General features: G+C 38.6%; 1 protein-coding gene across 15 annotated transcripts in view; it reads left to right on the top strand.

Moving 5' to 3' along the window:
• Positions 1 to 13,349, top strand: part of CCDC88A (coiled-coil domain containing 88A) — a 64,107-nt gene that overhangs the window by 24,803 nt on the left and 25,955 nt on the right. For all 15 annotated transcript variants that reach the window (XM_065835279.2, XM_071805630.1, XM_071805631.1 and 12 more), the window contains 10 exons: positions 25 to 165; positions 1,227 to 1,396; positions 4,075 to 4,156; positions 4,582 to 4,740; positions 5,647 to 5,793; positions 6,024 to 6,168; positions 6,933 to 7,117; positions 8,490 to 8,627; positions 10,916 to 11,986; positions 12,537 to 12,664. In XM_065835279.2, coding sequence (XP_065691351.2) covers positions 25 to 165; positions 1,227 to 1,396; positions 4,075 to 4,156; positions 4,582 to 4,740; positions 5,647 to 5,793; positions 6,024 to 6,168; positions 6,933 to 7,117; positions 8,490 to 8,627; positions 10,916 to 11,986; positions 12,537 to 12,664 — 2,366 coding nt within the window. The remainder of the gene's footprint in view (positions 1 to 24; positions 166 to 1,226; positions 1,397 to 4,074; positions 4,157 to 4,581; positions 4,741 to 5,646; positions 5,794 to 6,023; positions 6,169 to 6,932; positions 7,118 to 8,489; positions 8,628 to 10,915; positions 11,987 to 12,536; positions 12,665 to 13,349) is intronic.

The following is a 13,349-nucleotide window of genomic DNA, read 5'->3' as shown; positions in this document are numbered from 1 at the left end:
TTTTTCTTCCATTTCATTCCATAGGTAACTCATAATCAGGAGAATGTGTTTGATCTGCAGTGGATGGATGTCATTGTGTTGACACAAGAGTATGTTGAACCTCTCTTGAAAAATATGGCATTGCATTTAAAAAGACTTATAGATGAAAGAGATGAGCACTCAGAGGTATGGATGTGCCTTGTTGCTAAGAGAAATGTAAGAAGTCATTTTTGAAAATGATACAGTTCAGTGTTTTTAAAGCCAATAGGTTAATGTATGTTCTGTTAGCGTATTTAAGGAGGGACTCCCTGGTGCCCAAAAGTAGTAACCAGAGTCTCAAACAACTTTAAACAACATTCATCTGTAGTTGATAAGAAGAAAATCCAAAGCTGTATCAGCTGAAGTTTCCAGGAATCAGCGACCCGTCAGTTTGTGAGCCGGTCACCGAAAGATGCGCGGTACATTCCTGTATCCTGCTGCACAGCTCCGAGCGAGCTGGAGCAGAATCCATACTGGGAGAGGAGGTTTTATAAGCTTGTTCCGAGGCACAATTGTTGTACTGTGTGAGAATCAAGAGACAGAAATATATTTAATTAAAATTGCAAGCTATGAATCAACTTGGTGGTCCCAGATTTGCCCCTCAGTAGAGTGGGGATATGTTAATGTTGCAATTATTCCAAGTATTCCTTGGACAGTTAGCAACTGTCTTTGCAGCTCACAGCCTCGATAAGAGGAAAACAGAAACTGAACTGTGAGGGGGGAGGATGTGTGGTAACGCTTTTTTGCAACATAAAGGAAAAGTCACTTTAAAATACGAGAGATCTTCGTATTCGAATAACACCTTTATTTACATGACAAAATAGGAATATTCCTGTAGGTTTGATGCTTTATTCGGTTGGCAAGGATGCCACTGCTCACTGAAGAACACCATCACCTTCAGAGATTCACATTTATCCTCGTGTTCAAGGAATTGTGCAATTTAATTACCCAGTCCATTCAAAGCGCTGATAATTTTGTGGACTTAAAAGTCTAAATTTAAGTAGTTTAAGAATAGCCAAGCGGTAGTGTAAAATAGTTGTGACTATTTGCTTTAGGCATAGAGGTGTATGTAGGGCTTCTAACTTATTATATTGCAAAACTTTCCTATTATTCGCGCTTCATTTCAGTCTTTGATTTATTAAGGCAGTAAAAGAATGGAATTATGTACTTTTTTTCTCTCTATATGTATGTGTTTTTCAATTTCTTAGACTATCATAGAGCTCTCGGAAGAGCGGGACTGTCTCCGTTTCCTACCTCACGCGTCAGCGGCGCAATCTCCGTGCGGCTCTCCGGGCATGAAGCGCACGGAGAGCCGGCAGCACCTCTCGGTGGAGCTGGCGGACGCCAAGGCCAGGATCCGGCGGCTTCGCCAGGAGCTGTGAGTACCCCGGGCTGCAGAGCTGCTAATTAATTCATGTCTGACTAGAGTTTTAATCTATCCGTATTCATATACGCTTCTGAGAGACCAGTGTTATAGTTGAGGTAGTTTGGGGTGCTACATGGAGCGGGCAACTGGGGGGGCTGGAACTAAGAGCCGTGTCCTGACTGTTCAAGTATTAGTGGCAAAACACCCTTTGTAAAAGGAGATAGTGCTGTAGTGATTCCTCAGCAACACCATGATTACGTTACCTGTTCCTTGTTGGAAATATCAGAGAAATAGTCATCTATGGTTCCTTCCTGGTTTGCAAAATATTTTCACTTAACCTCATCCAAATACTGTGAAAAATCACAGCAAATATATTTTTTACTTTGTTTTTCATATCTAATGAAAACCTTTTTTTATCCCTTCTGTTCTATGAAGGAAACTGATATAGTAAGTACCAGTAGGTACTTTGTCTTCATGGTCGAGGAACAAATCTAAGCAGTAATGAAGAGTTATTTAAAGAGAAAACCAGTAATAGGCCAATGGAGAATCTGTTTCTCCCTCTAGCAATGTTTAATGTTGTTTTAGCAGAGTAAAGTGTGTGCAGTTTGAGCTTCAAATACAAATGGAGCATCTGGAGAGATTCAACACACTTAGTAACTTGCCTATAGTTTAGAAGCGGCATAAATATATTTTAATCCAACGTATCTCGTGCAGAGAGGAGACAGGTAAAATGAGATTAAAAGTTGAGCTGCTCATTGTGACTCGCGCTGGCCTGGCTGCTCTGCTCGTGGCAGGGTCTGTGGATCAGATCATCTCCGGCTGGATTAAGTGTCTGGTTGATTTACTCGGAGGATCCCCTTCCCCCACGGCGTCTTGGGCTTCGCGAAGAGTAGAGGACAAAAAGCTATGGCTCTTTTTTTCTGGTGTCTGTATTATTATGTGTCTGCTGAGAGGAGCCCGCCCAGGATATTCTATAAACAGCTGCACCGAGAAAATTAGTGAAAAAATTGCTGTTATTAGCTTGATTGACAGTTAATAGATAGCCTAAACAGTGAACACTGCGATGTTCTGTATAATTTAGCACAATCCTCTCCAGTCTGTAGCTGAAGCATGCAATTAGGGCAACAGTGATGGCTCGGAACAGTTCACATTTTGCACTCTATTTGAATTCAATTCATAGAGAATCTTCCTTTATGTGTAGCAGTATATTTAAAATATTAGACTTCAATAAATTAACTTTTGTCTGTAGCATTTAGTAGTAAATGCTGCATGTATTTGGTAAGTTTAAAATTAGATCCGTTCCAGAGTTGAAAATATTAATCTTAAAATATATTTATAAGCTGATTTTTGGCAGTGAGCATTCGTATCTGGTTTAATGTGCTAAGATAATTTCATACAAAAGGTCTGCAAAGATTATTTTCCACTTGGCTGCAGAACAACTATTTGACACTTGTAATATAGAGACTCCAGAATTGGAAGTGGCACACCTGGTTCGCTGTATTAAGTCCTTTGTGTTTCTATGTAGAACCATAATCCAGGAATGTGAATTTTACGGTGATGTCTAATGCAGGACCCATTTGTGGTGTGTGAACGCTTTGCTGTCTGCTGCGGACACTGGCGTTGCACACAGATGGATCCCTGGCTGTGTGTAGGCTGTCCGTGACCTTTCTGAAACAATGCACGCCTGCAAAAAAGGGCATTTGGTGTGAAATTGGCTCATGTAAAAAAACAACCAACCAAAACACTCTTCTAGTTTTGTTTAAAATGAATATATTTTGTTAGTATGATTACTTTTAGTTTGTATTATACATTTCAGTCTATTACATTCTCTTACCTCCTCCTTTTCTACTTCTGTTTTGTTTCATGCTTGTATTCCAAGATATTAAATAATACAGTGATGTGTTTGAATATGCAATATATTTTTTAAAGCGATACAATTTTGGGTATGCCAGGTTTTTAACAGCCGATAATGTGCAGTTGTATTTTGAGCATTAGGTATTTTGTGTCTTTGAGTGAATTAAATATTACCCTTGCACTTACTCATTGTTTAACAAACTCGTTTTTGAGTATTGAGAGAAGTGTTAGTGGGAAGTTAAGAATGACACTGTAAAAATTGTAGTTTTTATTACAAAATTCTGAATATACTAAAGTAGACGCTACATTGTTTCCATTAAACTAAGATTCATTATACGTTTCATCAAATTGAAGATATTAAGTGATACCTTTTAATGAGTAAACCTTAATTCTTCTCTGTAAGAAAAATTACAGAAGTATCCAAGTGCTTTTAAGATGGGCTTTACCTGATCTGTGCCAGGATTCATCGGTGGTCGTTGTCTGCTTCTCCTTTTGAATGTATATTTTGAAATTATTTTCTCTCTTAGCTCTTATCACTAACTCTTAAATCTTATCACATGCACCCTCATGTTTTCTGCCCCTTGTAAGAAAGAAATCTTAGTGAACAACAATTTAAAAGATCACGAAAAATCTGACCAAATTAAAAATGCTAGGTATAGTGTAAAACTTAAAGGTATCTAAAGCATAATGGCATACCTAAGTTTTACACTGCGATGTCCATGAAATTCTGGATTAAATAAGGGACGTTTCATGAATGTCAGTGCTTTGTTCTCCAGTGAGATGCTCACTATCAGGTTTTGCAGTCATATTTGACTCATTGTGTTCTCTCTTTTAAGCGAGGAAAAGACTGAGCAGTTGCTTGACTGTAAGCAAGAACTGGAGCAGATGGAAGCTGAGCTGAAGAGGCTTCAGCAAGAGGTACGGGGTCTGGAGATCCAGTGCTTGCACGGAGTGGGGAAAAACGTTGCCACCAACAATTCCTCAAACACAATTCACTCAGATTTCATCTGGTTGTCTTTATACTTTGGGTCTGTATGTTGATAGTGCAGGAAAACTTCCGATTCATTCATTATTAGGATATGAGTGTATACAGTTGTTGGAGATATTTTAGTATATTATCTGTAAAATAAAATGCTGTTCTGAAATGTAAATATGTGTACATACCTCTCCTTGCAAAAGGTCAATGCAGTTTTCATGGAAATACATCATCTGCACTGACCCTCTGAAATACTCTTACCTTTCTCAGAATTGACTTCTGCATTAAAATCATGCTTGTAAATAATGAAGCAGCTGTGTTATCGTCCAGCATGTGCCTTTAATGTCTGAATTTCCTTCTTTTCTAGAATATGAATTTACTCTCCGATGCCCGCTCTGCCAGAGTGTATAGAGATGAATTGGATGCTCTTCGGGAGAAGGCAATTCGAGTTGACAAGCTTGAAAGCGAAGTCGGCCGCTATAAAGAGAGGCTGCATGATATTGAATTCTACAAAGCTAGAGTGGAGGTATATAAAGGGAAAAAAATACAGAAACCCGTCATTTTTTGTTTGCTGTGGCTTTTTCAAAGTTATTTTGATGACTTAAACATTGAGATGTGAAAAGAGTGTTCCAGCTTCTTGCTCTGGGATACGTGATAGTCAGTCTTTTGTGAGAAATTGCTGTTTTTAGGCAAGAGTCCCTGTGTCCAATGGCATCCAGTTTCAGTTGAAGTCAGCAGTGTTCACCAGAGCTCTAAGCCAGCAGGATCAGTAGGAGCCTCTCATTAGGATATATACCATGTATTTGGAAACCCAAGAAGGAACTCATTAAAAATTAATTAAAAATGGATGACTGACATGAATGACTTCATAAACTGTGTATATCTACTGGTGTTATAAGAGGGACTGAAAACATAGGACAAAAATTGGTGAAGATGTTAGTGTACAGGCCTTGAAAAGAGTGGAAATTTAATTTAGTAAAAACCCTAAAATTTGTTTACATGTTTCAAAGCTTGTAAACGATCTGATTTTTTTCAGTCATGCTTGAATAGAGGCAGATGTTAATTAGTTGGTTTTGCTTCATAATAATAAGAACTACTACTAATATTTGTGTAGGGAGGAGTATGAAGGATAAATATTTATAAGTTGCATTCACTGATCTCTTTTTCAGATTTTGCAGCTGACTGCATGCTTGGAAAGTTTTGTCTTTATGAGTAAAATTGTCAATTATTTGTTTTTACACATTATTGTTTTCATCAGATGCCATTAGAAACAATCCCCTAGCTACATAAATTCAAACTGTTTAGGACCTGTGCAATACATCTTTCCAGGTCACAGCTCAAATCACTGGAGTATTTATGGTTTGATTATCAGTTTCTATTAATAAGGAAATACCTTTTGTTGTGAGCTCTTTTTATTGCTGGACTCTTGCAGGAGTTAAAAGAAGACAATCAAGTGTTGCTAGAAACAAAGACAATGTTGGAAGATCAATTAGAGGGGACCCGAGCCCGTTCTGATAAACTACATGAGCTAGAAAAAGAGAATCTGCAGTTAAAAGCTAAATTACATGATATGGAGATGGTAAGTGTAAACGGAGGGTGACAAAGACAACGGAAGTGCATTGAATTTCATTTCTATTTTTGATAAAAGAACTTCCAGTGAAAGTGGTGGGGAAGAAGAAGAAGGAATGTCTAGATTTACTAACACTTGCTAACTAACTTTGCATTTCTCTGCGGCGTACTAGATAGTGAAATATTTTCTGTACGTTGAGACATACGTTTTTAAAAGTTGTGTGTGAAATAATCTTTAAGGAGCGTGATATGGACAGAAAGAAGATTGAGGAACTCATGGAGGAAAACATGACTCTAGAAATGGCTCAGAAGCAAAGTATGGATGAATCATTGCACCTTGGCTGGGAACTTGAACAGATAAATAGGACTACGGAGCTTTCTGAAGGTAAACATGATGATACTCACAAACTAATGGAATAGGAACATTGAAAGCTCAGGGGTCGGGCGCTCTAGGAAATTACAGCTCCCGACATCTCAAGTGCAGGATCTTTCATCCTCCAGAGAAATGACAGTTTGGGGGTTATTTTTGGCATTGTTTTTGTTGTGTTTGGGGTTTTTTTGGTTGTTTTTGTTGTTGTTTTTCCCCATTCAGTCCCATGTATCCTTGGAGATACATCCTACATTAAAAGCCTCTGTTGTTGTGATTCTTTTCACTTAGAGATATAAAACCCGTAAATACCTTGGAGGTACATTGTGTTGCCATTCAAACTTCTGTACTCCATAGCACAGATCATGAGCCTTCTTGCTTTACTGTTCTCAAAGTTAAGATTCATTAACGCTTCTCAGAGTAGTTGTTTGCGGGGATAACTCGTAAAATGTTGATTCTTCCGAAATAGCGTGCTTGGCCCTACACTGGATCCCATACAAAGGATTTGTGGAAACTTAGAGATATGTCCTCAGTCGCAGGAAACAAACTTCAGCTGTTATTAGAAACTGTAGGATGAGCAGAACGTTTTGTTTTATGCATCTACAGTGTTTTCTGTTGGGTAAGCAGGATGAGCCATTAATCCTCACGAGCTCTGTTCACCAACAAGGCACCAGAGGACCAGCAAAGGCTTCTGAATCCCCTCAGTCTGCAAACGCAAAGTCCAAGAACTCCAGGTAATAAGTAACCCCTTCTATTTTTTAGAAGGAGTTTTTCTCTTGCAGTGCCCCAGAAATCACTTGGTCATGAGGTGAATGAACTGACATCGAGCAGATTACTGAAGCTGGAAATGGAAAACCAAAGTTTGCTGAAGACGGTGGAAGAACTGCAGAGTGCGGTGGGTTCGGTAGAAGGCAGCAGTTCAAGGATTCTGAAAATGGAAAAGGAAAACCAAAGACTTAGCAAAAAGGTAATGGTCAGTGTATGGTTGAATTGTGTGTGAGCTGCCTAATGTAGCTTGCCCTTGTTTTGCTAAAGGGTAATTTTATGCATTGTTATTATTTTGGGTGAAGTATTACTAGGACCGAAGGTGTTACAGCACTTGTAAGTTTATGGTAAAAAAGAAAACTACCTCAAAGTGTTTTTTCTCATTTTTTTAGTTATTCTTTTTTATAAATGTAAGAATGTGACCATTTGATTCAGAAAGATCTTATACAAATGAGGGAAAAATACTAACATACAGAGATGTAATGAATAATGAAAGTGTTCTGTGATATCTGAGAACATTATTTTAGTTTTTGTAATTCTTAAGCAGGGGAAAGTATGTGTACGTAGGCAAAGACTGCCTGGTAAGTCTAAGCAGAAAACTTGGTCGTGTGTCCTCATTCATAACTGAGAAAGAGAGCAAATGGAACAAGGAATTGATGAGCCAGTGAATGAGAGCAGTTTGTCAGATTTATCCGTGCTGATCTACAGTATTCTACTCTCCAAATTATGTATATCAAATACAGTAATTAGTGATATTTATAGACAGAAAAAAAAAAAGGAAAAAAAAACAGGGACTAATTGCAGCGGAGTTGAAGTGTCTAAAGGTTCTGAAATAGCTTTTACTTCAGCAGATATTTCAGATGTTAGAGAGACTATTCTTGGAGAAGAGTAAGAGATAATTAAAAAAAGAGATGGAAAGAAATCCCTCCTGTATTCCGCACTTGCACACTGCTTCTCATTTCTTACCGGTATGGTATTTTTTGCAGCACCTGTGTCCCGCTTTGAGTGTCGGTGCGGTCCCAGAATGGCAGCTGGGAGGGTATGGAGAAAGGGACAGGTCTTAGAAATGAGCACACGTGGTTATTTTCGTTTGTGAACAGTTTTGCTGGCTGGCGACATTGTGAGCTGGAACTATTCCACAAAACAAACCTGTGTATTTAATTGCCAAGGAATCATCATAAGTGTCCCTTGAAATAGTTGGGTAGGATCAAACAACTTTCAAACCTTATATGTTAAAAGGGACTTGGATGAGCACTATAAATCTCACAAACTGGGATTTTAAGAGAAGAAAAAAGATGTTTGGGGAAATATCCAGAGCCTAATAAAATCCGTCCACTTTTTAAAATGCAAAATACTTTATAGATACAATTTTCTGAGCCAGGGAGAAAATTCTGGCAGAAGTGAATTTATTCCTAGAAGAGATTAATTGTTTCAGATAAAGAACAGAAAACTCCATGTCATTCTTTGCTTTAACCTTCTTTATTCGTTTCTGTAAGTGTACCTTCAACCCAGCTAAGAGGAATGCTATTGTCATTATTAAGTACATTCAGAAAAACCTGTTTCTTTTTCCCCAGCTTGAAGAGCTGGAGAATGAAATGAGCCAAGAGAAGCAAAGTCTTCAGAACAGTCAAAATTTGAGTAAAGATTTGATGAAAGAAAAAGCACAGCTTGAAAAGACGCTTGAAACACTTCGGGAAAACTCAGAGAGACAAGTGAGTAGCAGAATTAAAAGTCTTAATGCTGCATTGTCCTGTGCTTTTGTACAGGCATAAAGGGATTGTGAGGGTAGCAGATTTGCCAGAAGGACGTATCTGCAGAAAATCGTTTTTCCAAGGCCTGCAGGCACTCAGAGACGTGACTCATCTTTAGCTGAGGTTTTACTGGGAGTTTTAGAACTCTGTAGAGTTTTGCAGTGCTCCTGTGGCTTTCCTGGGCTGTGTGTTTGCTGTGGTTGCTTAGAGGGTGTAGCTCAGCCAAAAGAGCAAATGGGGAGCTCTGGAGGGCCGCCAGACACCTCTGCATGGACGAGAACAGGTTCCAGGCAGCCTCTGAGGTCGTGTCGGGGTATTAATGAGAATTACAGCTGCCCGTCCCGCTGCTCATTCTTCCTCCTGTGTCGCTTGTGCATCTGAGGTAGGAACCATCACATCCAGCTTCATAATATCCCCTTATACTCAAATGTTTTCTAGCTGTGACTTGTAGGCGGATAGCAGAATTTATTTTTGGGTGCTGGAAACTGGCACCTGGGGCTTTGGAAAAGATTCGAGCTGCATTTAAGAGGACGCTCAATGGCACTGACATATTAATACCTGTATCTCAGGGTGCTGACACCTACTAAAGGGCTTTGCAGAGCAACCCAGAGGAGCTGTGGATGGCAGCCAATAGGAAACGAGTTATGGAAACTTCTGGAGATCCCATATTAAGGAATCAGCTCCTCCAGAAGTAGAACTCTAGTTACCTTTTGTAAATTCCACAGATACTTCTCGCTGAGATTGGCATTTTTTTTTGGTTTAACTTAAAAGTACAGTATTTGGAATACAAAATTTTGTATTTCAAAAGTCCTGAAAATTTTTAAGGGCCAGATTTAATCAGTAAATGAAATTCCAGACTTGAGAAAGAAAGAGAATGTGATATTACAATAATTATTTACATAATGTGTTAGAAGTGCACTCTAGAGAAGAAAGGACTGAAACTTTCTGGAATAAGTTATAAGTCCCATTCAGCCACCAGGGATACATACATTATTTTGAACATGTTAGAGTAGGACTAATATTTCAATGCGACTATTTCTGCTGTAAAATAATCTGCTGAGAAGCTGTGGTGTGTTGGCAGCATCTTTCATGTCTTTCACTAATCCTCTGAAACTTAGTGGAGGGGGCAGAACAAGGTTCATTTGATTTCATCAAATTTATGGAGGTTGATTGTGATTTTTTTTGTTAAGTTTGGTTTATAGAAGCAGAATTCGTGGAAAGTAATGATGCGTGTGTAGTAACGTTCCAGGCTATGTAAGGAAGCCTTACGAAGTTGTGTTTTTTAGACACCTGTCAATTAGTATCTTACTAATTATTTCAGAACAGTTTGTCATTGCTGGGACCAGACACATAGATCCTGTAATTAATAGTTGTGTTGAGAATTAAATATGAAAGAACAGTCTATAATTTTCTCAATCTGTTTTCCATCGCAACCAGCACTTGGGCTTTTCTCAGAAACAGCAGATTGTTGAAACATCCCTTGTGCTGTGTTATTAGTGTATTCTTAAATATTGATCTAAACAGTTTTCTGATTTTGCTGTCTGTCACCTACCCAAATAATTTCAGCTGATTTAGAGTAAGCGGAAAAGTCAAGAAATACTAAAAATGAAGATGTAAATGCTGCCTTTGCCCTTGAAGTGGGTCTTGGGAATATGTTACCTGAGAAAATAATTCAGTTCTAATATGATGTGTTTTCTCTGGAAGCTGTTTTGGAACGGCATGTCCGAGGGTTCTTTTTAACTCAAAAACTAACGCAACTTTGTTCCTTCACAAAATGTTATTGACGTGATCAGGGTGCCCTCAGATCCCACAGATCACTTCTAGTTTTTCCAAGTGAAATAAAGACCCTTTTCTGGCTCCCACACCTATTTCCATCTCAAGTTGGGTTCAGAACTTGACTGCGATTTTGTTCTTCGTGGACATACATCTCTGGAAATTGCAGAGTTTAAGAAAAAGAACCTGAATCTGGGTAAACACAAATGAAATGAAGCAAAGAAACAGATACAGCTTTGCTTTGTGCTTCATTAGTTTTATTTTTATGTGATATACCAATATCCAAGAGGAAGATACTTCCACCTGTGTACTTACACGTTGTTTGTAATGCTGGTAATAAATACCAGTAGAGTAACTCAAAATAAACGCAAAATATGATGTAATCTTACCATCTTAGTAGCTTTCAGTTTCTATATGGAAGTAATTACTTGCTGGCTTGTCGCTCACCAAAGTTTACGATTTTTCCCCCAAATTAGGTTAAGCTATTAGAACAAGAAAATGAACATTTGAATCAAACAGTAGCTTCTCTGAGACAACGCTCACAAATCAGCGCTGAAGCGAGAATGAAAGAAATAGAAAAAGAAAATAAAATCCTTCATGAGTCTATTAAAGAGACCAGCAGTAAGTTAAATAAGGTCGAGTTTGAAAAAAAACAAGTCAGGAAAGAACTGGAACACTATAAAGAGAAAGGGGAGCGAGCAGAAGAGCTCGAGAATGAGCTGCATCATCTGGAGAAGGAGAATGAAGTATTGCAGAAAAAAATTACTACCTTAAAAATCACTTGTGAGAAGATCGAGGCCTTAGAACAAGAAAACTCAGACCTGGAAATGGAAAACAGAAAACTCAAAAAAACTTTGGATAGCCTAAAAAATCTAACTTTTCAATTGGAATCCTTAGAAAAGGAGAATTCCCAACTCGATGAAGAAAACTTGGAACTAAGGAGAACAATCGAATCCTTGAAGTGTACGAGCATTAAAGTGGCACAGTTACAATTGGAAAATAAGGAGCTGGAGAGTGAAAAGGAGCAGCTGAAAAAAAGCCTGGAGCTCATGAAAGCCTCGTTTAAGAAAACAGAACGCTTGGAAGTCAGCTACCAAGGCCTGGACACGGAAAACCAAAGGCTGCAGAAAGCCCTGGAGAACAGCAATAAGAAGATTCAGCAATTAGAAAGTGAATTACAGGATTTAGAGTCTGAAAATCAGACTCTGCAAAAGAACTTGGAAGAGTTAAAAATCTCTAGTAAGCGCCTGGAGCAATTGGAAAAGGAGAATAAGCTGTTAGAACAAGAGACTTCTCAGCTGGAAAAAGATAAGAAACAGCTAGAAAAAGAAAATAAAAGGCTTCGACAACAAGCGGAAATTAAAGATAGTACTTTAGAAGAAAACAATGTAAAAATTAGTAATCTGGAAAAGGAAAATAAATCTCTGTTTAAAGAAATCGTTGTATATAAAGAGTCATGTGTACGCCTGAAAGAACTAGAGAAAGAAAATAAAGAACTCGTGAAAAGAGCTACCATTGATAAGAAAACCCTGGTGACTTTACGAGAGGTAAGCAGAATGAGTTACCATTCCATCACGCCTGTTTGTTGTGCAGAGAAATTATAGCTGCATTTTTGCAGGAAGCTTATCTTGTATTTTTTGTGCTTTAATCTCTATACTAGTAGCATCTTTAATGGTTGCAGTAGGGAAGGTGTTAGATAATCAAAAGTTATATAATCGTAATCAAACAGAATAATAGAACCATATTACACGTAGGGTTGCTTACGAGCTGTCATGGAGCAACGTTAAACTGATGTTGTTCAGGTTCTTCACATTAGTATTTGCTCTGAAACATTTCCCCTGTACCATAATGTTCAAGACCAACTCTGAACAAGAAGATCTGCAGAAAGGGCAGAGTAAACAACTAGAGAGCAATCAAATTGTAGTTACAATGGAGTGCCCGATATCGCTGAGACAACACTTGGAAGGAAAGGGGAGTTAACACCGAGTTACTCAGATCATGTAGGGATAAAAGACTCTTGCCCCAGCGCTTCTAGGATTAATACTATGTTATTTTATTGATATGATTATACTGACTATATTTTTTTTCTGTGCCAAGGACTTGGTGAATGAAAAATTGAAGACTCAACAAATGAACAACGATCTAGAAAAACTTGCTCACGAACTTGAAAAAATCGGCTTAAACAAGGAGCGTCTCTTGCACGATGAACAGAGCAGCGATGACAGGTGAGAACGTCAGGGCCTACCGGGAATAGTGTGGAAATGAGAGCGATTTGGTTCGTAAAATGGTTTTACACACAGTTTTTGTCCATACTCTTAGATTTTTAAGGCACACTAATAGACCCCAAATGGAATTTGCTGTTCTTTGAAATTAATAAAATAGTTGATGTGCTTTTGCATTCCACTGTGAATGTGAGTTACCACTTGTTACTGAGAAATTTCTTGAAGTATGTCAGTAGATGCAGGTGATGTATAATTAAAATGTTTTATGTTTTAGTTAGCAGCAAGAACAGGAACAGCAAAATATAAGAGGCCAAGAGTGGGTGGTTTTTTTTGTTCTTTTTGATGGATTGACTGCTAGAAATGTTTCTGTCACATAATGGTTACCTTAGACTGTCTCTTTCCTTCCGACTCTTCCACTCTAATTCTGCCCCCAAGAGGAAGCCACCTTCCCGCTGACAGTGCCGGGGAAGGATCCCATAGTTGGGTGTCTCCGGCTCTTGGTTCTGGCTCTCGCGCTCTGCCACACCTGCCCTTGGAAAGCAGCTGCTCCTGACATCTGTTTCCTCTGCTCTGTGCTGTGTTCTGTCTCAGCCCGTGGGGATTTGGGGAAGATTTGTGACAGGAGAAAAGCAGATTGGTGTGGGCTGCTGGCCAGCCTGTATTTCACCATGCTGTTCATTTGTGCTCT

Source organism: Patagioenas fasciata, chromosome 3, assembly GCF_037038585.1.
Source record: "Patagioenas fasciata isolate bPatFas1 chromosome 3, bPatFas1.hap1, whole genome shotgun sequence".
Taxonomy (NCBI): Eukaryota; Metazoa; Chordata; class Aves; order Columbiformes; family Columbidae; genus Patagioenas; species Patagioenas fasciata.
Note: the sequence above shows the minus strand (reverse complement) of the source record. Positions and strands in the feature narration are given on the sequence as shown.